At 45.5% G+C, this 26,838-nt stretch overlaps 1 protein-coding gene across 1 annotated transcript; it reads left to right on the top strand.

Annotated features, from left to right (window-relative positions):
- Positions 1–26,333, top strand: LOC146809078 (interferon-induced transmembrane protein 3-like). Its single transcript, XM_085615886.1, has 2 exons — positions 1–458; positions 24,764–26,333. The coding sequence occupies exons 1-2, from the start codon at positions 81–83 to the stop codon at positions 24,932–24,934; spliced, it is 549 nt and encodes a 182-aa protein (XP_085472012.1). The 5' UTR covers positions 1–80; the 3' UTR covers positions 24,935–26,333.
- Positions 26,334–26,838: the final 505 nt, after the last annotated feature.

Below are 26,838 nucleotides of genomic sequence, written 5' to 3'. Positions count from 1 at the left end.
AAACACAAAGTTCACACGACAGAGACAGGGAGGGAGACTTTGAGGCAGAAAGGGGAGAGGTGAAGAAAAACGCTTTGAACATGGAGAATCCTGGGTACGAGAAGGACAACCTCAAGGGCCCCCCGGGATATGTGACCCCCGCCGGGCCCCCACCCTACGGGGCAGTGAACCCTCCAGGTGCCCAGCCTCTGCCACCGTCCCAGTACTACCAAGGGGCACCTGGAGGATACGCTATGCCTGGCCACAGCGGGGTGCCACCCATGAACCCACGTTACCAGGGCTACTCCCCGCTCTACGGCGACGACCCGAGGGCGCCCATCGACGTCACGGTCACCCGCACGACCGTCATAACCCCGGTGGTGGTCACCAATCAGCCAGACTATCTCTGTTTCTCCATCTTCAACCTCCTCTGCTGCTGCCTCCCGCTGGGCATTGTGGCACTCATCTACTCGCTGAAGGTGAGTCCTGCTGGCAGCTGGGCACAGCAGTCTTAATAAATGAGAGAATGAATACCCCTCTCCTCATGCCAGAGGCCATGGTGGCCTGAAAAAGCCTCCCCCCTAAGGGAGGCCAGCTGTGACTGTCTCACTCTCTGGTTTATGGCGACAGAGTGGCATGCCGCAGTATTAGGAGTATATCCCGCCATTTCTTCATATGCATACTAGCCATCATTCTTTTATTGTTGGTCTTAAATGGTATGGTATATGGCAATACATTATTAAAGATAGTGCTCCACTCCTCCCCAACCCCCACATATGCAAATCATCCATCTTCCGTGGGGTCTTAGAAATAGAAGGCATCCAATCAAGAGGGAATGTTCCAACCCCAGAGTTCTATCAGTCGACCCCCCCCCCCCCCTCGGTCTGTCAGAGGCACTGAGTAACATACCACCACACCCATCACCACCTCAGACGGAGAGTTTGCAGGCAGGGCCATTGGCGGGGTTTGGGCTGAGCTTAGGAAAAGTGAGATTTCATTTTAGGCTTCCCCTGTGTGTTCTCAGGTTGAGACTAGCCTTTGTTGCTTGTAAGAGCGATCTGGCGCCATCTCATGTTAATAGCCACAAACTGCACAGCCCTGCCTTACCCTTGAAGTGATGACTATCTGTGGAGTGGTCCCCTGAGCTCCCAGCCCACACGCCTCTGTCGGTGACCTCATTATCTAATAGTGGGGTTTGTGAGGTGCAGAAGATGCCCACAGCATTGGTCCACCACACCCACTGTGACGCTTGTGCAATGATAATACTGCGATGCGTACTCTTGCACTAAGGGCCTGATTCCAATCTCGCTCGGACAGCCCTACTGCCGACTTGCGCCCATAGAGCTTTCTGAGCAACTCGGGCTCCTGGGCTCCGAGCGACAGAGTACGATGCACTGCAGCGCGGACCGACTCGGGTTGCTCGGAGCCCCATTGAAGTCTATGGGAGCCTAGTGTACATTGCATACATAGGCTCCCAAAGATAATAAACCCACTTCTTGAACAAGGGCGCCCCCTGTCGGGGGAAGGGGTGGGGGGCGCCTCGGTCCCGCCCGCACCGTGCATGCATTCCCCCCCAGTGATCGAGGCATAGGGGCCCGGGTGAAGGAGGGCCAACTACGGACCCCCGAAGTCCGCTTCCCGGAGCATTTTCGAGTGGGAGGCTCCGACTCAATCCAGCCGCTCGGTGCGCGCATTGTACTTTATCTTCCGAGAATCGTCCCATTGCGCTGTGCGTGTCTGCCAATGCGGAGTCGTCCAGAGGGGTTCGCTGCTGCATACGAGTCGCTCGGAGCGCGAGGCGATTATTGCATCGTACTTGCTCGCTCGTACAGCTGTATGAGTCGCATGGAAATCATGCATACGACTCAGACTCGCTACTGGCGGATGCCGTCAGGAGCCCTTCTTAGCGAGATTGGAATCGGGCCCTAAGTGTTAGAGGCAATGAAAATATATCAACTTCAGGTCAGTTTAAGTACTCTCAAGGCTTCAATGATTTTTCTGTTGACTATCTGGCCCAATAATACATGGGTGGCACGAAGAGAGGTTGGTGCTTGCAGATGAGGAGAGAGCGGGTGGGTGGTTGTGTGGTGGAGGGGAGCATGCAGATGGTGCATGCAGGACTCAGTGGAGGACCGGTGGTGAGGAGGAAGGAAATGGAATCTGGGATGTGCAGATTGAGGATTTCTGATGCAGAGAGAGGCAGAGTGTGGGTGGCTGGTGGTGAGAGTCTGCAAATGAGAGCAGTGTGGAGGGAGAACAGGAGAGATCGGATTGGAAGACTGTGGCCTGCGGCGTTTGATAATGCATTCACATGTATTAAACCACGGATACAGGCTTCATCATTAATATCAGGACATCACAGGTTCAGGCAGACCTAAAAAAAGGCACAAAACACTAAAATTAGGTCTCCGTATGCAAACATGTGCAGCAAATTGGCCAGACTTGAACAGGCATGTTACCATTAAAATAGGCTACCATTTTTAGAGCTAAGCAAAAGCTACAGCCAGGCTCATTAGTCTTGAGTGTGTCTGTTGGGAGACTCACCAGGACATGCAACATGGACAGTACACACATTATCTACACATGACTCCTGCAACCTACTTAGAACGTCTTATGCAGTTGGCCTTGTATTAAATGGTGAGCTCTATAGGCTGCACCTCATCATCCAATTTTAGCAGAGCTTACTGTAAGTGACGCTCCAATAGGTAGGTTCGCCCTACAGCTAAGATCCGAACGCTAGAGGTCAGAAAGCAAAAAATTGAGTTTTCATAGGTTTGAACCCGTTTTCCCAACACTATACAAAACCTATACCATAACTTACAATACATCATCCTTTTAAATCAGATAAAAATGAAACTAAATAATTACACATATATTGTTGTTTGGAATTCAGGGATAACTTCAAGTACTTGATACCTAGTCCACCTGAGCTTTTGCAATAGAACATGATAAGGACTAGAGGTTGCGCAATCTTTCCAGAAAAAGGACACGCCTGCAACCATCTTGCTACCACATCAAGTGTGGATCTTTGCATCTCTGCAAGACGGGACCTGAAAAATGGTCCCGCCTGTCTATTAAGTGACCCATGTTGTAAGGGATGTAATATAGATTTTGTGATAGTTTGATGGTTACATGAGTGAAATCTGCTCGTAGAAACCAAATTCTGATCTGTTTCTTAACAGTCGACTTAAACATAGATATGATCATTGTTAGGCCATGGAATGCCTCCCTTAGTCTAAGTATGGCTAATCAGTCTTCAAAAGCAGACTTAATTTAAAGTAATTTGCATATTTCACATTCATCAGTGCTTTTTGTAGGTATCCTACGACATAGTCTTGTGGGCAAAGGGTGAACAAAATAGAAACATTATAATTAAACTCATCTACATGTAAATCCATTTCTGATGCTGCCCCGTAAAATTAAGTATTTCTCCTATACACGCTTTGAAAAAGTGATGAACGTGCATGTAAACAGAACAAGCATTTGCAAGTCACTCTGGGAATATGGGACCAATTGACCGTTAGGTAAATACACAGCTGGAATTGTGCGCAATACAAATCTTAGCAAGTATCTAGCAAGAAAGCCAGGGTGCCTTCACCCTCTACATTCTAAAAACTCTAGCCAGAAGTTAACAAGCACTGTTCCTTCTAAACGACCCTGTAGCATGCTGCATCGATTTTATTTTGCAAGCTCGAGCTATGGGGCATATCAGCAACAACCGGCGATAATTATCGCTCAGCGCTCTTAGCGTGAGGATAATTATCGCCGGGTAACGTGGATTTTTATCGCTGAGATAGCGTGCTATTAGCAACGCTTATCTCCTCAGCGATAAAAATCCTCACGCTAACTGCCTAAAATGAGATTATTGCTGGAAACCCAGCGATAATCTCACGTAGTGTGGCGTTAGCTTGTTGATAGGGACTCACAAACGTAGCCATGATATCCACCTTCCATAGGATATCATGGCTAAGTCAGTCCTGAAGCAGGCGTAGGAAAGTAGGGATAACAGGGGTTATCGCTACTTTTCCTGACGCTATGCTTCATAGCGTGGGGCTTGATGATAGGAGAATTGTCGCTTAGCAGCATTTCTCCTGTCATGTTAGGTCAGGAACGCCCACTTTGCATCTCATTAGAGATGCAAAACTGGGTGTTAGGAATCCCGACGCTAAAGCAAGATTTCATGCGTTAGCGTGGCCTTGCTAGTTAGGCAATAAAATTATCGCCACTTTTCGGCCGAAAACGGCCGCAAAAGCGGCAATAATTTTTTAGAGCCAGCTTGTAAATATGCCCCTTTGTTCTGCCACGTACCTGCCATGGTATATTGCTGTGCCGGCAGCATTATATTTTCCAAATTTTATTTACCTCAAGGTGAAAGTAAACAGTTCCGACCTGATACAGCCATCCGCTCTCACATCACTGAAGCACGGACGGTAGTAACTCAACCCCTCGTGTATCCGACTTCAACCACTGAGAGTTACATTAACGGTATTGTTCAGTGGTGGTGCGTCCATTAGGGTGCTGGAACGTTGCCCCACAAGCCGCCCACGCCCGCAGCTCCCTCGGCGTCTCTGAACTTAAGTAAACTCTCAGTTTACTTAAGTTCAGAGACGCGAGGGAGAACTGACAATCATGTCAGTCAGCATGACGTCAGACCGCCCACCCCCTTCAGAGTCTGAAGCATCATATTGACTGACATGCATTGTCAGACCGTCACCAGGGGCATGCAGCAGCACAATGCACTAGTGCGCATGACTGGGGAAGGTCGGCAAATTTTTCCGCCGTGCCCAGTTATGCGCACTAGTGTCTGCTCAGGCTGCGGCTGCGCATTAGGAGAGCGAGGGTTGAGCAAAGGCTCAAACCTAGGTCTCCTAAAGGGCAGGCGGGCGGTGAGCAGCCCTGCTCTAAGCCAATCCTGGCGGTGCTGGAGCAGCATCAGTATTGGCTGAGAGGGGTTGCCAGTGCCACTTGCCACTCCAGTGACGCGGTAACGTTGAAGGCGCCAACACGGGAGCCGGAGCAGAGGCGGTGCGGACGGCGGACCCGGTAAATTTTGTTCATTTTAATCTCACCCCCCCGCGCAAGTATTGCGAGCGCGAGCCGCAACTGGGAGAATGCCTCTAATTGGTAATACCCATTACGTAAGAATTCATCCGCCCTTTATCTTCCGAACAATTATTTGGCTTCGTATGAGCTCAACAAAATATTTCCAACAGGGTGTACCCTCCTGAACTGTACAGTAAACCTCTAATTTATGTCTCTGCCTCTACCGCAGACTCACTTCCTTCTATGTTAGCTTCTATGTCAGGCAAACTGTTCATGTTGCTTACCATATATAATAAACCCTCTCCTTCCGATGTAATACTTGCTGCCTTAATTGTTTTTCTTTTTGCTATTTGCTCAAGGTTAATTAATATGTACCTGCGTTATGAAAATCCACTTTTTGGCCAAACAGGTTAACCTTTAAGCCCCAGATCCCGTTCACGTGCTTTGCTGAAGATTCAGAATGCACAGACCCAGTGACACAGGGATTAAGGCATTAGGTGGAAATCGCTAGAACAAGTAGCGGGATGCTCTGGTAAGAGAATCAGGAATAGTCTTTTACTGCAGTTTTCACTTACTCCGTAGTCGTGCATCAGCCCTGCCACTATAGTATATTTTCACATCAATATACTTTACATTAGCTGCTCTCTATCAGTCGTTGAGTTTAGATACACAGAGACACAAATACACACATACGCACACACCAAATAGAGCGATATTATTATGCTAATTCTAATATGTGGGCACATCCTACAAAAATTATATATTTAGCCCGAGGAGAAAAGCTTTAACTGTTGCCAGGGCTGATTCAGTCAGATGATGACCGGTCAAGTGATGCCAAATACCAGGGCACCACGTTGCATGGGTCCTTAAGTCCTGTCATTTCGGTTATAAGCGATTAGGTAGACTCCTCAAGAGGGGATACTCGATTACCTGCTGAATTAAATAATACTGCTCCGTTTCAAAAACTCCCTCAGCTGCTGTATGCTTAACGCACCCTAAGCCTATACGGTGTTAGCATATAGTGCTGTGCGGAGTGCATGCTTGCATCTGTGTGCTGTGAAGTATGTATGCCTTTGAGTGCTATAGTGCACCAAGGTCTGTGAGTTCCATATTGCAATTCCACTCCAGCTGTTGTATCCAGCGTGCTGTCTGCTGTACTCATTTCATTCCTTGTGCGTGCTGCCAGGTTTCAGGCAGAGCACCTACCTCCTCCAGGTAATACATCTGGACTTGCACCACCTTGTGAGGCTCGCCCTCTGCTTAAGGCCTAAGGATGATACCAGACTCAAGTGACAAAAGGAATCCCGCAGCTGCCACTAGGCGCTGGAGGAGAGGGGGGATAACACCACTTTCACCACTTGTATTTTGATAACACCCACGCAAAGCCTTTGGAGTTTGAGCTTGAAAATGCACCATTTACCCACTCTTTTTTCAAAATTTTAGATGTTCGGGCTCGCTCGCCACTGTGCACTCCGACAGAAAGTTTACGCTGCACCACTTTCAAATGTCACCAGCCGCCACTGGTATTGTTGACAGCATCCCAGTTTATACATCGAAAGTGCAGCAGCTGTACCTCATCATAGAGCTGAAAGGTAAAGCCGCCTCCCTCCTGGTGGCCTGGGTTCCTGTCAGGTCCCTTAAAACTGCTCCATGGTGGTGGCCTCCTGCTGCAGCGACAGTCACATGACCTGCATTGGCTGCATCGGTACACTCAGATTGCAGCGCAGCCAGTGCTCCTTACTTTCGGGATTTCATTTCGTTTTCAGGCCTGAAAGTAGGGATAGTATAATGGACTTGTTTTATGACTACGGGTGCTACTTAGATCCTTCATCTAGGCTGACGACACATGTGGCATTACACTGATTGAATTACTTGTACTTGCATTTATATAGCGCTTACTAACCCTGACGGGGCGTCAAAGCGTTTTTGGTGAGTAGCACGCTACTCCAGAACTCATAAATGATTAGTGGTGAATTAGTATAGTGAAATATGAAATTAATTTGAGTGGTGGATATGTTGGTCTGTTATTTGGATTGAAAAGGATAGTGGAGGGATAGAAGAGGATTACATGCTCAAGTACTGAAGGTGTACTGGTGAGCTAGAATTTCAGGCGGTGACTTGCAACCTACGTGAAGATCTCCAGAGTAGGGACTAAATCTCTGAGTAAAAATGCTGTTGCTGGTAAGTACCGTTTACTGCTGTGAATTTAAAACAATTATGACATCTATTCACTTGTGTGTAATAAAGATTTATGCTTGTAATTGCCAATAAAATGTTGATTAAGATATGTTTAAGCAGATTTGAGGCGGGTCATAGACCTGGCCATTTCCTTTGGGAAGAGTGGCGGGCACTGGAGAGTGGGCTTCACCTCACGTCCCCCACCTGAGGGGTGGGTTTGGCAAAGGTGAGCCCACCTTCTGGGCTCCTCTAATTTTTTCTGCCTGTCTTCCCACCAAAATGGGGATGAGACAGGAAGGGAGTCTGCTCCTGATAGCAGAAGAGGCTAGGGGGTCGCGTTGAAAAGGCAGCAAGGCCATTGATGCTCCCTTACCACAGATGGCTCTCCCTGACCTGAGGGAGGTGTGAACACCTCCGCCCAGGAAAGGCCTTGTTTCTGGGCCCAGGGAGCGAAGGCTCCCACCCCAGGGGTCCAGAAACATGTCTTGTGGTGGCAAGCTGGTGTTCTACTAGTCAGGGAACCCGCCAGAGGCTGGGCATTTTTCTGGGGGCATCTTCAAGATGCCCTCTGAGAGCATTGTATAATAAATCCCACACTGGCATCAGTGTGGTTTTAATATGTTGAATAGTATGCTACCACAGGTATGTGTGCCATGTCGAATCTTCACTTTTCTCTGCACCAAAACAAGCAGCCTGCAATGGCAGTGTGTGTGTGTTAAGGTACAGGACCTTTAAAAGTGGCACAATATGTGCTGCAACACTTAGAGGCCTTCCCTGGTCACAGTGCCCTTGGTACCAATGGTACCTTTGACATGTTGCCAGAAAGGTGCCAATTGAAGGTACAAAGGTACAATTTTGGGAAAGAACACAGGCCCTGGGAACCTGATTGACAGGGACCCAGGGTATGTCAAGTCAAAGTGCATCAGAAATCTGGCAAAATGTTTGTGGGGGGGGTTACTGTAGCAGAAATTCACGTTCCTACAATGCGTTATGCCTCAAGCCAATTACAGCATTTTTTTATACCCTGATGCCTGATCTTGTCTAATGTACGTCATTTTTTGCCTTGCACTGTCAGGATACCGAACACTATTTCAGGATTTTCATTCAAAGGCCCAGTAATGATGTTTTGATGAGATGTGCAACCTAGAAACCTTTCTCTTATTGTGATGTTTGTGGATTTGCCTAGTTGGCAAAGTGATTATTGGTTCATGTTGTTTTGGTCTATGTTTTATATACAATTCAGTGTATTTTTATATAATATTGTGTGGTCTCTTTTATGGACTTTTGTTTGTGGACTTTTTTGTGCAACACACACTGGCGTGTGTGTGTTGTGCACAAACTTTACAAATTGCTTTTGGGATAAGCCTGACTGCTCTGGCCAAGCTACAAAGGGGGTGAACAGTGTATATCTTGGAGTTCTACCTGGCTTAAGTGCATACTCTAACCAACCAGAAGACCCACATCTGATTTCACTTGCTCCAATCCTAATGAGATGGCACAGTTGCCTCAAAGCACTGAGTAGGGTAGTAGAAATATAGAAATAGAAAAGTGGGACCCGGAAAGAGGTGGAAAAAGTTGAGGGACTAAGGTAGATTCATTGTGGGTGCTATTATCTCATTGACTGCAGCAATAACGCAGCAATAGCACACATATTTCCTCCAGCAAGCAAGTAATATATGTTGAAAAATCAGAGTTGCCTCGATTTGAAGACATGAGCCACATTTTTTTTTTTACTTCCTGATTCGCAAATGAAGGTCATTTTTATTATACTGATGCGCGGGGCTGTTTACTATCCCAGCCGACGTTGCGTAAAGTAGTACAATTAAAAGGGTTTAATCAAAAGGACGGAGCCACAGATGCAAGCTCTAGATGAGAGATAAAAAAAAGAATGAGGAAGAAACAGTCATAAGCACGGCGGGCATTGACACAGAGACTCAAAAGCTTGGTAAACAACTAGAAAGATAGACATAAAAGTAGTACCTCAAATTAAAGTGCGGGAAAAACAGGGCTTAGCATACGGAAGAAATATAGAGATACACTCAAGAGTGCAGGGGGCAAAATATACAAACAGGTGCAATGGAGAAGTCTTGCATTATTTTGTTTGTGTTTATACACGGCCGTTACACCGCCTGGGGTATGAATATCCTTTAATTAGAACAAATTCAACTGGAAGATGGACTCTAATCCTTACAAAAACATTGTAAAAGGGAAATGCACGAGAAGAGAAGGAGGAAGTGGCATGCAAGGAGGCACGTGATGAGGAACTAAGGTGAAAGAAGCAGAACTGATAGCAGAGAATGACTATCCAATCACAACTAACGGGCTGGATTGAAGAGCAGAGAACCGATAAGTCTTTGAGGAACCCACTAAGGAGGAAGATTTTTAGTTCCTGAGAAAAGATATGGAGTTGAATGTTTTCGCGTCTCAATAGGACGAGTTCTCCAATGCAGCTCCATCATCGTGTGATTGGCAGCCTGTTTAGATTTGAGTTTTAACAAGTAGGGAGCTTCTCAGAGCTCTTGATGGTCCCGACATTGTCAGCAAAGTGAACACAGCCGTGTTTGTTCTGATAGTGACCCCGGTAGGCCTCAGGTGGGCACCATTCAAAGCTCTTGTAGGAGGTGCTGATGACAAAGCCAAAGACTGAGATGGCCACCCCGTGGGCCACAGAACGATTGTTCGATGAAATAGGTGTTTGATTGCTTGAGAGTAGGAGAAACGATTCTGCTGAGTTTATTGCCTGATAGATTTGAGAAGCTAAAGCCCAGAGATTTGAGTGGAAATAGCGGAGTAGGGTAGAACAAGACTGAGGATCACCCAGGATGACTCTTGGACCACCCAGTAGAGCTTGTGCAAGCATTCAGCATGGGTTCAGAGAACGAGTGTGTGCAAAGGCGTTGTGTGTCCTGATGCAGGGCACTCTGGAATTCACTGAATAGGAGATGGCCTGAGAGTTTTCACCAGGTATCGCCTTACTCTCCCTTGCAATCTGGCTCAGATAGTAAATCAATAGTAGTTTGAAATGGAATACTAGTTTATTTAAAACTCTTTAAACAGTGTGTGATAGAGGAAAGCCTCCCGTGTTTGGAACTGCCTGTCATGACTAAGAATTTCGTTGCTTGACCTTAAAAAGTGTAATGCTCAATAATTGAAGTTGTATTCAAATACATTTAGTTCAAATTCTATTTAAATGATCGTGAACGTTTTAGTTTCCTGTGTTTATTCTGTCATGGTACAATTCAAGTACAGAGTTTGTAGTGCAACCATGAGTCACTGTGGTACTGCGCAAATGCAAGTCCTATCCTCACCGCTGATCACCAATGTTAGAAATGGGGTTTCCGGTTGGCTAGGGCACGCACCTAAACCAGGCAGAACCCACCAATCCATTCAGGGCATGAGAGTTAAACGCTGAAGATAACCCCTGCTGCCCCCTTGGTAACTTGGCAGAGCAGTCAGGCCTATTCCAGAGGCAATGTGCAAAGCGTTGGCGCAACACACACGCACACCAGTGACACACACACCACAAAAAGACTCCACACAAGGTTACATAAAAATATCCTTTGAATTTATAGATAAAACACATTAGACCATAAGCCACTTTGTAGCATGTAAATCACATTAGACCGCATCACATAAATCACTGCACCACTTGGCGCTTGTCATCAGGATGCACATAATTCACATAGAACCACAATTACATAAATCATTATTCACCTTTTCATAAGGCAACTGTCATAACTTCCCATTTAGTGCCCTAAGGTAAATACTTATACATGGTACCACTCATAACATCATGCAAAACACCATCAAGGGGCACGAATAGCAATTTGTGCGACAAGTAACTACTGGTAAGGTTGCATAAATTCTAACACATCATCAAGACAGTAAACGTGTTTGCATATTGCACGTATAGACCATTAAAAAACGACAGGCCTAAAAATGCTGATCGTAGTATGGAGAGCTCCACTAAACTCAGGCCTGCCCTCCTGTTACCAGCAAAACGGTACGTTTGAGCGGAATGGTACCTCTGTGGAGGATTTCCCTCCTGCTCTGAAGGCACGTGATCAGGCAGCTACCCGCATTCGCATGGTGCAGCTGCGGGTGATGCCACAGAACACGTTGGAGACCTGTCCCAGTCTCGGGAGGTTGACAGGAGCGGGCCAGCATCTCGGCTCCCCTTGATCTGTGCAGAGCCGCTGCGGTGTGTGCTCACCCGGTCTTCCCCCACTTTCCCAGAATCCAGGCAGCTGCCTGCGTTCCGGTTATACTGCTGTGCCTCCAGTCCCCAGGTAAGGGCAAAACAAGGAGGGGAGGTGTCTGCACCGGCTTCAAGTGATATGTTGTTTCCTCAAATGAAGTGCTCTGTCACCCTTGGGTCCGGTATTCACTACTATTAAACTGCAAAACAATAATACAAAATGTAATAAATAACAATAAAAGAAATCTAATAAATAATGAGGGACGACGTTCTCTCTCTGACGGGGTGAGAAACAACTTTCTTTGTTGATCCCTCATCAATGGCGTAGACCCTTGAGAACAGATAATCAGTGGAAAGGTCCGGTGTGGTGCAATTCAGATATCAGCGCATGGCTGCGGAGACTGGCACATAATGCAAACTTAGATCTTGATTGAAGGCAATGCTTAGGTTGTGGTTTTGAAAGCTTCAAAGTGGAATCCACCCATGATGGAATAACATCGAAGGATTAGGAGGCGAACCATATTTAGCCAAGACTCACACTAAACAGAGGTTATAACTTCTGATGCATTCGGACATGTTTGATTTGTGTGCAGTAACCAATCCGCGGCAACGTAGCATAGGCTGTACACAGTCATAGCAAAGTGCATCTCAAATAAGATATTCCAAAAGGCAAGCTATATGAATTACATTTGACAAATGTTGTGTGTTTTTTTAGCAGTGTTTCATCCGAGGAGACACTTTAATTAGAATGTTCTTTTGGGATTGAGAGAGATGCATTGTTAAGTGTTTTTGTTGAAATTTGGGAGTTTAGATAATAGATGAAGAACTTGAATTTGATTTTTTTTAATGGCAAAAACGTCAGACAAGTTAGCTGTTGGTGCAAATTGTCCCTCGAGGTAGTCATTGGAATATGTTTGCTCTCCTGGTGGTTGTTGCCAGATCAATGCCCTTAATTAAAAGCTCAGCTGTCTTTTTTTTGTCCTGGCAGCTGGGCTAATGAGAGGCACCAGGATTACCTGAAATGCCAGTGGTAGCAAGAAGCAGGCTGTGAGAAGCGGGCCTGGTATATGATGTCCACTTATGTAAGTGGGCACCCTGCACCAGTCCAGACAACCCTTGTGGCGACTTCAGAGGTCGTAGCCAACCTTAGAAAGCTCTCTAAGTGGTAGCTGTGGAAAGCAGCCTTCAGGCTTATTCCAGAAGGAGTCTAAAGTAGCTTGTTTCACCAGAATGCAATCTTATGAGTATGGATTAAGTGAAAAAGAACCACACAATTTATTTATAAAAATATATATTTATTTTATAATACTCTCTAACACATACAAATATCTCCTTCCCGGAGATATGCACAATGCACACAATACTTTGCATAGAAATCAAGTAAATAGCACTGACTACACAGTGTACCCTAGGGGGGGGACCAAACCATACAGTGAGAAAGTGGTCTAAGAACTATGACTCGGGTCAAGACAATGGTGAGAAGGAGTAGAAGTGCTGGGGACCCAAGGAACCACCCAAGGTGAGTGACTAGGAACGCCACGGAGAGCATGTGCAGTGTGGGAACACGACCACGTGCTCCGTAGTAATCAACGTGTAAGTCGCCGTTGGAGTTTTACAGATTAAGGACCCTTCCCACCGGACCCTGAAGAAACCCCATGGTAGACAGAAGGTTGAAGAGCCACCCCACCCGTGGATACCCTAGTACCAACTTTACCTACACCAGGGAAGCAGTGTGCATAGGTATGAATTGGTGTCGGAAAGCGCAGTCGAACCCAATAGAGGACTTCAGGAAAGTGCCGCAGCTGAAGAAGGAGAAAGTGTCAGGTGGAATCCAAAAGTGGATTCTGGGTGAGAGGTACCTGCAAGCAGAGTGGACAGAGTCTATGTCACTCAGGAGTGACCAAGAGATCTGGAAGACAAATGCTCACCAAATTCAGGAATTGCAGGAGAGTTGACAATTCCCTTGACTCTGGAGCTGTTAGGATCAGGTGACGCTGATGGAATCCATGCTGCGTAGGTGATCAGAAGGGAGAGACCGGGTAGCCCGGATACTCTCGCAATAGCGTGATTTCACGTGAATTATTACCATTCTCCAAACGTGATGGAGTGACACAACTTTAAAAATAATACAGAGACACAAAGGAGCAGCTATCTGCCCTTTTTCTTAAATAGGATAGAGTAATTCTCTGTTCTGTCTACACCAGGGGATCTTATAGCCCTGAAGAAAGTCCTAGCACCAAACCTGTTTTTTTGGGCATTAAAGGACTGAAACATGTTGGCCTTAGGGTCTTAGGACCATAACTCTCCATACGAACCTATTGTAATTATTTTAACATTCCTGCTAGACCCAAGAATAAAGCAGTGAATTTTTAATCTTTATCCCCCTGGTCTGTCATATTATCCAAGTGCTCCCTGGAATATTGATTGAGCCCACCGCGACTTATAGGGGTCGCGGTGTCCCGATGATGAAGCATGACACCACTAGGGTGTGTGAGGGAAAATAAATAAAAACAAGGATTTTTCCTGCACGACCCCGTCAGCAGCTGCTTCACGTAGGGACATCCCAGTGCCTCTCTCTCTTTTCTCTGTTCTCTTTGTTTTTTGTTCTCAAACAACAATCTGATGAGAATAATAGTGGAGTATTTTTTGTGATTAAGATGCTGAGGAAGACCAGGAGCCATGCACGAGCTGTCCCATGTTGGATGTTGAGTGCTGAGGGGTCGGTGTCCGGCGGGAGCAACAAAAGCCCTTGGCAAATGCAAACAACACAGGAGTCAAAGAAGGTGCAATGTTGGGACCAGCAAGATCCGGGGAACTCACCACAAGTAGGGAAGTCAGGGCATGCCCGGAGTAATCAGGGGATCCCAAAAGAAGCAAAGATGACCCTCAACAGGACCCACAGGCTGGAGGCACTAGAGTCGCAAGAGGACCTCGAGCAGATCACCAAAAGATGCAGGCCTCAGTGCAAACAATATGATGTGGACAAAGACTTTAGTCACTGGAGGTGCTTGATGTTGGGGTTACGTGGAGCCTGAAGATCTTGGTGGAAGGATGCCAACATGCCTTTGCAACTGCAAGTCAATGCGGTCCACAGGGGTTCAGGTCCTGCAGCTCCCACGAGGGATACTGGCCTCAAACCTGGTGAGAGGGCAGGGCAGGCCTCAGAAGTTGTGGAGAACCACCACCTGTGTTGCAGAACCTTTCAGAGTCTGTAGGAGCTCAGGATCAGCAGACCAGTCACCTTATTTGCGGTGCCTGTGAATGCAAGGAAGTGACTACTTCACAACAAAGGGAGATTCCTTCAGGTATCTTTGATGCCTACAGACCTCGGAAGGTTCCTGTATGGTGCACAGGCACAGAAGATGCAGCAGACTGGATGCCTATTGTTCTGCCTTCCCCTGCTCGAGCAGGTCAGAATTGTGCCTCTGGTTGATAGCAACCATTTTGTGCAGTCCGGGTTTAGAAGGCTGGCACCGGGAACAATGAGAGCCTAACAAAGGGCTCTTCCAGTGCTTGGAATCATAACTCCCACACCATTATGATTCCAACATGTTTGATACCAAACAGGATAGGATTCGTTGCAGCCAATTTCGAGACGGTCATCGCTTAATTAAGAGGTGCTCCTCTATATGGTACATGGCTTCTTTACTTACACCCGGGAGAATGGACTCCGTTGGCTGTAGGGGTGTCCTGCTCATGCAGAGGCACCCTCACACTTAGAACTAAGCACACTGCCTTCAGGATTGCAAAGACCTGTTATGAGGTGACTTATAGGTTTTAAGTGCAGTGACACTAGATATAGGAAACCTATGTCTTTAGTAAGTGGTGCTAGCACCAGCTTACACAGGCTGCAATGGCAGGCCTGTAGTTCCATTTTGAATGGTCTCCCATGGGTGGCATAATGCATGATTCAGCCAATTGGGGATCTCTGGGGTACCTCTGCCCTGGGTACCTTAGTACCATATACTAGGGACTGATAAGGGTACCCAGTATCCAATCTTGGATGTACCCAAGTACTTGTCATAACAGTTTAAGGGAGAAAGCAGGGGGACTGGGGTCCTGATTATCAGGATCCCAGTCAGACTAAAACAAAAAACAGATTAGCGCCAGGCAAAAAAGTGGGGGTAACCATGCAGAAGGATCCCACCTTCCTACAGAGGCCTATTTCAGAAATTGAACATGGGGCTTTCAGACTTTTTCATGTTAATTGTGATGGGTGCCTCTTAGTGAGCGAATCCATGTGTTGCCTGGTGTCAAGCATCATTTGAATGGGGTCACATTTTGATGAAAAACAGGAGCGGTGTGTGGCATCTTGTAATTTGTTGGTTTAAGCCAACCCAAGTGAATGCCATGGAATGTGAGGGATGTCATAAACTGTCAGAGAGGTATGTGATGACTGTTACTGAAGAGCATCTGTCGTGGATGGATTGGAACTTTTACCTTCTGGAATAAACTACCAGCTTAACCCTACTCCTGTCTCATGGAATATTATTACGAGCCACCTATGTGACACTGGCCGCGGGCAGTGGTCGTAACCTACGTGCAGGTAGTGGAAGTAATCCTAAGGGTTCAACATTCTGCTTGTTCCTTACTTCGTGAAGGACACATTCAGGTTAGCGCAAAACTTGTTGCACTCATCTTCATAACTGGGACAAGCGACCACAAATGGGAAAGGAAAGTTACTTTGAGGAAGAAATCCGGAGAACCTATTGAATATTCTCCATATTAATATTGGTTCACAAAAAGCTGTTCTTATTCCATGCTTCGTCAAGGATCCAGATAAGTAACAGTGACAATTCAAGGGTCCTGGCAAGTACCTATTCGTATATGATCTGTATTTTTACCCTGGTTTGAATTGGGCGGTTGGATTTCGGCAATGCTTTTTGCACATGAACCAGCAGCACGAGAAAACCATACCAGCTTATCTCATGCCTCATGCTATCCTGCAGGTCCTGCTCATGTCAACCACTCGCAGCCTGGTGCTGTCATCAGGAGCGAAGAGGCGTGGTGTCCAACTGACGTGGCTACATTACGTTCTGCGCGACGTTGACTCCATCTTGTGGTGGACCACATCCTCTATATGTGCGCTCCTTATGGTGATACGCACATCTGAGAGCGCATAATCTTTGTCACCTTGCTTTGCAGCTGAGGTGCGTGCGCCTTTTTCAGTGATATGCACACCGGCCATCACACCGCGCCCTTTGTGTATACTCACAACTGTGATATGCACACTCTTAACAGCAGTGTTAGGAGCAGTTTGTAAAGGTGTGTCCTTATCCCCTCTTTGGGCAAGGCAGCACATGAGTTTCTCGTTTCGATTTGGAAAGGCTGAAACAGCTCAACTTCCACTTTCACGCAAGTTTTTACTAACCAGTGTCAAAACCATACTTTAGCGACACATACTTCCTTCTGTTTATTGTATTGTTTTGGTTCTTTCTTCAATCTTCAACCTGCGTATTGGGGGTGTATTTTTATTTGCGTCACCAGTCGTTCATGCACTGATCTTTTTCTGTGCTTTTTGGGTAATACTAAATTGATGCGCACACTACGTGATTCTGCGCATTTTGAATATTTCCACAGTGATGTGCACACTAACTATAACTGATTAGGTGAATAGTTGGACTGCCTGTACATTAGTCAGTGGTAAACACACTGTTCTCTTTCTGACCATTTTGGATAATACTAGAGTGATGCGCACACAAAGATATTCTGCGCAATTTGGCTTTTTCTTCAGTGATGTGTACACTACCTGACTGATTAAGTGAATATTTTGACTGCCTATACATTGATAGTCACCTCTACATCGTATCTTTGGGGTGTGCCTCTGTGTTTCAATCTTGTGTTTTTAGCAGCTTTAGTCTCTGGAAGGTATTTGACTCAACATGCAGAATGTACCAGCTCCTCCCTTCTTTTTATCAGCACCTGGGGATCCACCCATTAGGTGGCAGAAGTGGTGCAAGGTCTTTGAAAGGTATGCCAAGGTGTGTGGAGCGTCACTGGGTGCCAAAAGGAAAACTGCGCTTTTGTTACATTGTCTAGGTTCCTAGGGGTAAGGAGGTCTTTGATCATCTGCCGGAGATCATAGGAAGAAGACCTGAATGAGTATGAGGTGTGCATTAGAAAGTTGGGTAGGCACTATTTAACGAAGGTCAGTGCCACCTTAGAACAGTATCATTTTGGCTGCAGAAACCAATGTAACCACATTGAGAAAGTTAGCGTCCCCATGTAATATTGGTGGGTTGGTTAAAGAAACGATACAGGATGAATTCATGCTTGGGTGCAACATTGTGAGAGTGAGGGATGACCTGTGGCAGAAAGATGAAGCTTCTCTAGATGAGGTATTGGCCATTGCCAAACAAATTGAACACTCAAGTGTGTGGCGGTTATGAAGAAGGATAAGGTTATGGGAGAGACTGTTCAGGGGGTGGCACGCGCGTCAGGTGATAAAGACTAGAAGAAAAGGGGTAAATGTTACTCCGGATAAGAGACCCATCTTTCAAGCCAAATGCTATAGATGTGGGAGAACAGGACATCTAAACAATGATAGATCTTGTCCAGTCAGTAAAGCTGTTTGAAAATACTGTATGGAAAAGTGGCATTTTGCAACTGTCTGTTAGGCAAAATTTGTAAGAAGAGGAGTCAATGAAATCTGTGGAAGATGTAGTGAGAACAGTGAAGTGGAAGAGGATTGTGACTGTGGTCAGATTGTGTTGCAGGTGATAGGGGAGCAAGATAAATAGTCCATTGGATGAAGTGATGATCGAAGATGGTAGTACGAAAGTCTTATTTGATTCAGGTGCCAAGATCACCATTGTTTCTAAAGAATTTTACATGGACAAGCTGAAGGAAAAAGTCAAGGTACAGAAACCTGAAATTAGACTATGTGCGTATGGTGGTGAACCTATAAATCTTTACGGGTACATATGCGGTTTGTTAGAGTATAAAGACAGATATACCAATGCAAACGTCTATGTTTCACAGAAAGGAGACAGAACTCTTAGCTGGCTTCACCAGATAGACTTGGAAATAATGTTGGATCCCAACTGTGTTCCTCCTATAATGTTGAAGGAAATCGACCTACAAGATAGCTCTGGAGAGGATTTTATGCAAGGTCTGGGATGAAGATTCCCTCAGGTTTTTAGAGAGGAATTTGGCTGCCTACTTGTCTATGTTCACCACATTAGGTTGGTTGATGGAGCAAAACCATTTGCTGGGAAGGTACACATTGTCCCAGTAACGGTTACAGAAGAGATGAAGGCAGAATTGGAAAAATTACAACATGAGGGGGTCATTAAAGAGGTTGAGGGGACACAGTGGTTGGCTCCGGTGGTAGCTGCTTGGAAGTCGAATGGTAGTATGCGTTTATGTGTGGACTTGAGGGAATTAAACAAGCATATAGTTGTAGACAAATACCCTCTGCAGAAAATATCGGACATGCTAATGTTGTTGCAAGGGGCCAGAGTATTTTCTAGTAAAGATCTCAATTCTGCATACCATCAAATAAGACTTGATGAAACATCCAAAGAACTCACAGCTTTCATTACGCCTTTTGGAACTTTCAGATTTGTCAGGTTACCCTTTGGGTTAGTGTCTGCTACCTCTGTTTTTCAGACAGCCTTGGATACATTTTTGAAGGGGCTTGAGGGTGGGAGGATATACCCGGATGATGTCTTAGTGTTTTAATAGGATAAAGAGGAATTGGCCTTATGGTTAGGGCGGTCAACCTCAAATCTGGGGAACCTGGTTCGAGTCTCAGCAAGGACTCGCAACATCCTGTGATTCTGGGCAAATCACTTAATCTCCCTGTACCTAATAAAACAAATGAATGTGTCCTCATGTAACACAACTGGTGCTAGTGTAAAGCGCACTGATACCAGATACCTTCGGGTCAAGTTCGTGCCATATAAAACTGCGTAACAAAAAAAATTAGGAACATGACACGAGGGTGGATCAAGTTTTGAAAAGGTTGGATAACTATAATTTTACCATCAGGCTAGAAAGATGCAAGTTTCGAAGAAGCTCCATAGATTACTTAGGCCATATCATTACTGGTGAAAGTGTAATGCCTAAAAAAGAATTTGTAGACAACATACAGAGCTTGAAGTACCTCTGTAATAGCGATGAGTTGACAACATTTCTTGGTGTGGCCAAGTGCTATAACAAGTGTGCTAAAGGCTTTGCTGGAATGTGCATGAACATGAGAAAGCTACTCAGGAAAGGGGTTGAATGTGTATAGATGGAAGCCTGTGAGGCAGAGTTCAAGCAAGTGAAAGTTGAATTGAGTAAGGCTCCCAAATTGCAAAGTTTTGATCCTAAAGGAAAGTCAGTTTTAATCACTGATGCCAGCATGAAGGGCTTGTGTGCTGTTCTGCAACAAGAAGTTCACAGTTCTGAGAGGGTGGTTTTGTTCTTTTCATGCAGTCTTCGAGGTGCTGAGTTAACTTTATTCGGTCATTGAGAGAGAGGCACTAGCTGTGCATTGGGCAACAAAAGGTTTGAAGTCTGCATGGATCACAAATCTTTGTGTGAAATCTTTAAAAAGAAATGCATTGATGCAGTGTCCAGTAGGATTACAAGATGGGTGGCGATGTTACAGGATTATGATTTTGAGATCAAGTACTTACCGGGTGTGAGGAATAAGGTAGCAGGCACACTCTCCAAGCTGGTTGAAGTGTCTGAGGAGGACCAGTACATCAGTTGTGAGGAAGATAAGGAGGCAGTTTGTGAAATAGAAGCAAGTGGGTTCACAGAGTGCACCTGGCACGATGCTTGCCTGCTGGATAAAGAAATGCAAGAAGTGCTGGTCTGTTTGAACGAAGGATGGCAGTCAAGAGTGAGTGGTGCCTCTGAGAAATATTGGCACGTAAGGGATGAATTGTCAGTGGCAAATGGAATGTTGTTCAGGGACACAAGGTTGGTTCCACCCCTCTCCCTGAGAGAGGATATCATTAATCTAGCACACTCAGGTCACCAAGGGATGTCCACGACCAAAGAAAGGCTAAGATTGACCTATTGGTGGTCAGACATGAATATTCAGCTGGAAAGGGTGATTAGGGAGTGGGTTCAGTAGGCCATGTGTGAAAAACAGCAAAACCCAAAGTACAACCCATAGTAATTAGAGTGTGCCCGGTCAAACCATGGCAAGAGGTGCCTTTAGATGCATTGGGCCAGATACACATGGGTGGCAGTGAGTCTTATGTGATGGTGCTCACTGACATATACTCAAGTTGGCCGAAGGTGAAAATTTCCACGGAGATCGAAACCAAGTATGTTGTAAGTTTCTTAAAATAAATGTTTGGGCGACAAGGGATTCCAAATGTTGTGTTAATAGACAATGGGGTACAGATTGTGTCAAGAGATATGGAGCAATTTTTAAAATCATGTGGGTTGAGGCACAAAAAGTGTTCGTTATATATCACCAGGAAACCAAAGGCATGGTAGAGAGGTTTAACCGGGTTTTAAAGGAGACGGTTGCCTTTGCTAAAGCAGGTGGTTTGAAATGGAAAGAGGAGATTAACAAGAAAATTGAGGCATACCGGGTTTCTCCTCATGCAGTCACAGGAAGATCTCCCTTTGAATTATTCAGAGGGAGACATCCCAATACTCTGATAGCTCCACCTTGGGTGAATGACATGGTGTCACGGTCAGGAGAGGTTGGGAGTAGTGCTAGTTGGAAGCTCAAGGAAATGAAGAAGATAAAAGCTCATAAGAAGAATTTTGATGCTAAGAAAAGTGTGAAAATAACAAAGGTCAAAATGGGAAATGTGGTCTTGATTAAAAAACCTGGTGTAAAGGGAGGTTGGCTGGGTTTTTAAAACCCAAGAGGGTGGTGAAGGTTTTGTTGAACGGTGTCAAGACTGAAGACTCCTGCATATGGAACGTTAATAGGGTGGTGGTCTTTAATGAAAATGTTGTGAAGAAAGCAGAAGAAAAGTTGACCATCTCAAACCTCGGTACTGGAAGAATGTTGAGGTCAAAATGCCAAGAGAAGATCTACTAGAGAGGGAAAGGTTCCTATCTATTTCAAAGACTATAATATGAAGTGAACATTTTGATGTGTGTTCTCTTCTGTGCTATCTCTGCAAGTCATGTATTATACTTGTATATAGTTTTGTGTTTGTTTAGATTCTGAGGAAGGAAGGTGTGTGGCATCTTGTAAATTGGTCCATGGCTAATCCAACCCAGGAGGATGCCATGGAGATGGAATGTGAGGGATGTCATAGACTGTCAGAGAGGTATGTGATGACAGTTACTGAAGAGCAGCTGTCGTGGATGGATGGGACCTTTAAACCTTCAGGAATAAACTACCAGCTTAACCCTACCCCTGTGTCATGGACTATTATTACGAGCCACCTATGTCAGGGGTAGCAAGAAGCAGGCCTATTTCAGAAATGTAACATGTGGTTGTAAGACTTCTGCATGTTAGTTGTGATGGGTGCTTCTTAGTGAGCGAATACTTGTGTTACCCGGTGTCAGGCATCATTTGAATGGGGTCACACTTTGATGAAAAACATGAGAGGTAGAAGCAGCACTCCTTCAGAGCACTTGAAGGTCCAGAGAACACAAGGCCTAGATACTTTGAGTGACGTGGCAAGTGGGAGCAGATTAACATAAATAGGTTGTTTTAAAATATTTCCATTGACAGCTCTGCAGTGGAGTGACTGTCCTTGGCAGCCATCTTGACTGATGACCGAGGTGAAAGCAAACAAAATAACCAAACTTTTCGAGCTTTTGCACAATTATGCAGGTGGTATTACTTTAAGTGATTTGGAGTTTTATTCAAATGTCATTTCTTGCTTTATGTACCATGCTCAAAACAAGGCAGATGGCATGTTCGTATCAATATCCCTATGTTTATCCAAGCTGACATTTCCACAGATGTACACAATAAGGGCAAGATGTTCAAAGCTTTTTTGAGGATGCAAATGGCCTGATTCGCAGAATTGAGCCGTTTGCGACTGCAAAAGAGAATTTTTTATGTACAAAGCCCTATCTGTAATTTGGTAACTTATCACCAAATCGCAAATTGGATTTGTGATTCGCTATAAGGCAGTGACATGTTTAGGATGTCCCTGCCTACTACTGACCGCAGTGGCATGTGTGAAATGCGGTCCAAAAACATTCACATTTTGCCACCTACTTCAAGTAGGTGGTAACCCATACGCAAACTGGAAGAGGTCCCTAAGGGACCCATTCCCTTCGTAAAAGTAAAAAAGAATTTTAAGAGCAGGCAGTGGTCCCACGGACCACTGTCTACTCTTAAAAAATCAAAATAAAACGTTTCATTTTCTCTTTGAAATGCATCCCTTTTTCCTCTAAGGAAAACGGGCTGCGGGGAACAGCCATTACATTGCGGCTGTTACCCCGCATGCCATTACAACGCAAGTGTCACCATGCATGCGTTGTAACACGCGTAGTCTTTACTACGTATTTGTTTACAACGTATGTGCTTTACCATGCATGCTTTTACAACAAATTTCGTTGTAAATGTATGTATGGTAAAATCACATACATTGTAAAAACATATAGGCAATCCACATCGTTGTGTGGAACCAGAGGCTCTTCCGTTTCCTTACAATGACATGCATCGCCCCTCAGACGACCAGAGGGAACCAGGAGGAGTGAGAGGAACCATGAGGAAAGAGTGGTAAGGGGATTGGGTCTGGGGTGGGGGGTTACTATTTTAGGGTAAAAGGGGTTCGGGGGGTCGTGCAGGGTAGTGTTTTAGGGTTCAGGGTAGGGTCGGGGGGTCGTGCAGGGCAGTGTTTTAGGGCAGGGAGAGGACTGAGGGTCGGAGGAAGGTCATGCAGGGGTAGTGTTTTAGGGTTTAGTCGGGGGTCGTGCAGGGTAGTGTTTTAGGGTAGGGAGAGGACTGGGGGAGGGTCATGCAGGGGTAGTGTTTTGGGGTTTAGGGTAGGGTCGGGGTTGTGCAGGTTAGTGGTTTATGCTAGGGAGAGGACTGGGGGTTAGGGGGAGGGTTGTGCAGGGCTAGTGGTTTGGGGTACGGGCAGGGGTTGTGCAGGGTAGTGTTTTAGGGTAGGGAGAGGACTCACTCAATCATAGCATTTGTAAAGCGCACTACTTACCCATGAGGGTCTCAAGGCGCTGGGGGGGGGGGGAGAATGCTGCTACTGCCCAAAAAGCCAGGTCTTGAGGAGTCTTCTGGAGGTCAGCAGGTCTTGGGTCTGCCGTAGGTGGATGGGGAGGGTGTTCCAGGTCTTGGCGGTGAGGTGGAAGAACGATCTACCGCCGGAGGTCGCTCTTCGGATGCGGGGGACTGTGGCGAGGGTGAGGTCGGTGGAGCGAAGCTGGCGGGTGAGGTTGTAGAAGCTGAGTCGTCTGTTGAGGTACGCTGGTCTGGTGTTGTGGAGTGCCTTGTGTGTATGGGTGAGGAGCTTGAAGGTTATCCTCTTGTTGACGGGGAGCCAGTGCAGGTCTCTCAGGTGGGGTGTGATGTGGCTGCGGCGAGGGATGTCGAGGATCAGGCGTGCGGAGGCGTTCAGAATGCGTTGAAGTCGACTGGGGGTTGGGGAGGGTCATGCAGGGGTAGTGTTAGGGTAGGGTTGGGGATCATGTAGGGTAGGGTTTTAGGGTAGGGAGAGGACTCTGGTCAGAAGAGGGTCGTGCAGGGGTAGTGTTTCAGGGTTTAGGGTAGTGTCAGGGTCTTGCAGGGTAGTGTTTTAGGGTAGGGAGAGGACTGGGGGTTGGGGGGATCATGCAGGGGTAGAGTTTTAGGGTTTAGGGTATGGTCGTAGTGTAACTTACCTTAGATACTTTCACCAAGTGTATGCCTTTAGCACGCATGCCTTTGCGTTGTAAGGGCATGAGTGGTAAAGGCATATGCGTGGTAAATGAATGCGCTGTGATGGTAGGTCGTTGTATGGATACTAGTGTAGTAATATCCGCGTTGTAATGGCACGCTTGGTATTAGTATGCATAGTACCATCATACATTAAAAAAAAAAAAAGAGATTGCTTTATTTAAAAGCAATCTCAGACATTGTGGTCTGCTAACCCCAGCAGGCCACCATCCCTATGATTTCTGCGATTCTCAGCTGGGCGCACACCGAGACCTACCTCATGATGTAGGTCTATTTGCGACCCACTGGGAATCGCAGAAAGTGTAAAGCAGCACTTTTGCACATTGTTGTTTGTGATTACCAAATAGCTAATCACAAAAACTCGCTATTTGGTCATCGCAAATGATTATCTACGTACATCTGGCCCTTAGGCACTCACATATACTAAGTAGAAGTGTGCAGCAGAGCTACAGAGCCAAACACATCCAGAAAGAAAGGTGCTATCATATTAAAGAACATTCGGATGCAGACACGCTTTGACTCACTCATCTTTTCTTGTTTTTTAGACCCAGGACTGCAATGCCAGAGGAGACATGGTCGGGGCAAGACAGAGTTCCCAAACAGCGCACACAATGAATAGAATCGCTTTTGCCCTGGGATTCACCATTTTTATCATTTATCTGATCTGCGTGATTGTGCTGGTCATCATTCCTCAAAAACAACATTCTCATCTCTAAGTCATTGGCTATTAAGGTTACTACGTATAGATTGGGTGCAGGTTAGCATTGATTGGCTATAAGATGGAGGAAGAAGGCATGTGGTGCACATTTTTAATAGAGAATGTATAGACTTTTATGTAATAGAGATGGCAGCCGTGCCTAAATTATGTGATAAACATCAGTCATCAACCTGGGGACCAGAGGTCAGATAGGATAGGAGTTATTGGACTTAGGGAGGGTTGATATGATGGGTGCAGTTGAATAAAGAGTCACATTGGTTGGGCACATGCAAGTCTTTCAGACCACGGCACAAGTCTAGGCAGGTCATGGTTACAAAGACTAAAGGATGAGATGAGTTTGTAATGTGTAGAGTAGTATAGAGTAACCTTGATGTTTGATGCAAGCTCATAGAAGCCGCTGGAGGCTTTAACAAAGACCACAAATAATATGTCGGCAGTGCTGATTGGCTGTCTTGAAATGGATGTCATGCCAGCTATGGTTTCCTGAAGGTCCACCCATCATCACCCAAGTGAAGAATTTTCTGAAAGCAACTATTGGCGTACAAATATAAACAAGAAGAGGCTGGGCCAATCTGTGTGCTTGATGTGAATTGAATCACTGTAGAGCTGCATTTTCTATTTGAAAAAATAAGGTTTGTTTTAATTGAACCATTCTAAGGAAGTCGGCCACCACGAGTGAAGTGATTGCCCTATTTTATGGTGGAATCTTGCCAATGAGCTAACACCAGTTCCTTATGATTATTTCTTCCTGCCAATTATAAATGATCACTTACTTGTTCAGATTGCACTCTTTGTGTTTCAGGAGCCCCAAGTGTAATAAAATGGATCCATTATGTGTGAAATAGCTTCATGACACTTTAAATGTACACTCCCTTGCATCTATCTGCATCTTTTGCCTCCTTGAGTCGTAGAATGTCCCCATATGCCAATAAGTTGTACTCATGCAATGAAACTATCACCCTGAGCCCTTTTGTCCCCATACACCTTGAACTACTCATGTAAGCTCCTACATTGGGTTCACCAGCCTTGACCTATTCGTTTTGAAACTGCATCCAGTAGCCATGAATTGCCCCTCATGAGATTTGAAGTCACCTGGCTGAGGTGTCAAATTAGCATCATTAGTCATGATGCTCTCTGAAGACAGCAGCTACTCACCTACATGCTTTTCAACTTCTCAAAGGCCTTAAATCAATGCTTCTTACCCATTTGACTTCTGTGGACCCCCAATGATTCACCAATGGAAGCCAGGGGCCCCAGCCTAAGTAATTAGAATGATTTGAACAGCTAATAAAATACACAAAAATACAAAAACACGTAAACAAGACACAAATACAGAAATTATGGCATATTTTATTTAATTCACAAACAAATAAACAAAACTTGAATTTAATTGGAAAGGTTGTCGCTTTTCAAAATGTGGTTTTATTTCAAATAAATAAAGTGATACGGTAGACTCTAGCATATCTCTGTTTTGCTGCTAATGCAGTCTCTCTTTTTGCAGAGCGATGCTTCGATTGAGGCCAACAATCATCCATACTCAATTCTGTTCGCTGCACTTCTCCAATGAATGAAGCTAGAGATACCAGCTTAATTTTTAGACTCCAACTAACAATTCTTTCACAATTACAGGAAATTTTAAATTCTGACTTTTTATGTCGATATACTTTATTAATCTGCTAATTTTATTCGAGCTTCCCTACAGTCGGGTGACCACCCCTACCCCCCCCCCCCCACTCTCCCCGAGTACGCATAGGCATCTTGGACCCCCATTGGTAGACTCCAGGTGCAGAAACACTACCAGGCATTTCCTTGTGTGTCAATGAAGTGTTCCATCAATTGTTAAACTGCCCGCATGAGCTCCAAAATTTGTCTTGTATGAATGGATTTTGCACCGATGTTCCT

The sequence above is a fragment of the Triturus cristatus genome, chromosome 7, assembly GCF_964204655.1.
Source record: "Triturus cristatus chromosome 7, aTriCri1.1, whole genome shotgun sequence".
In the NCBI taxonomy this organism is placed as follows: Eukaryota; Metazoa; Chordata; class Amphibia; order Caudata; family Salamandridae; genus Triturus; species Triturus cristatus.
The sequence above is the reverse complement of the archived record's forward strand: the minus strand, read 5'-3'. Positions and strand labels throughout refer to the sequence as shown.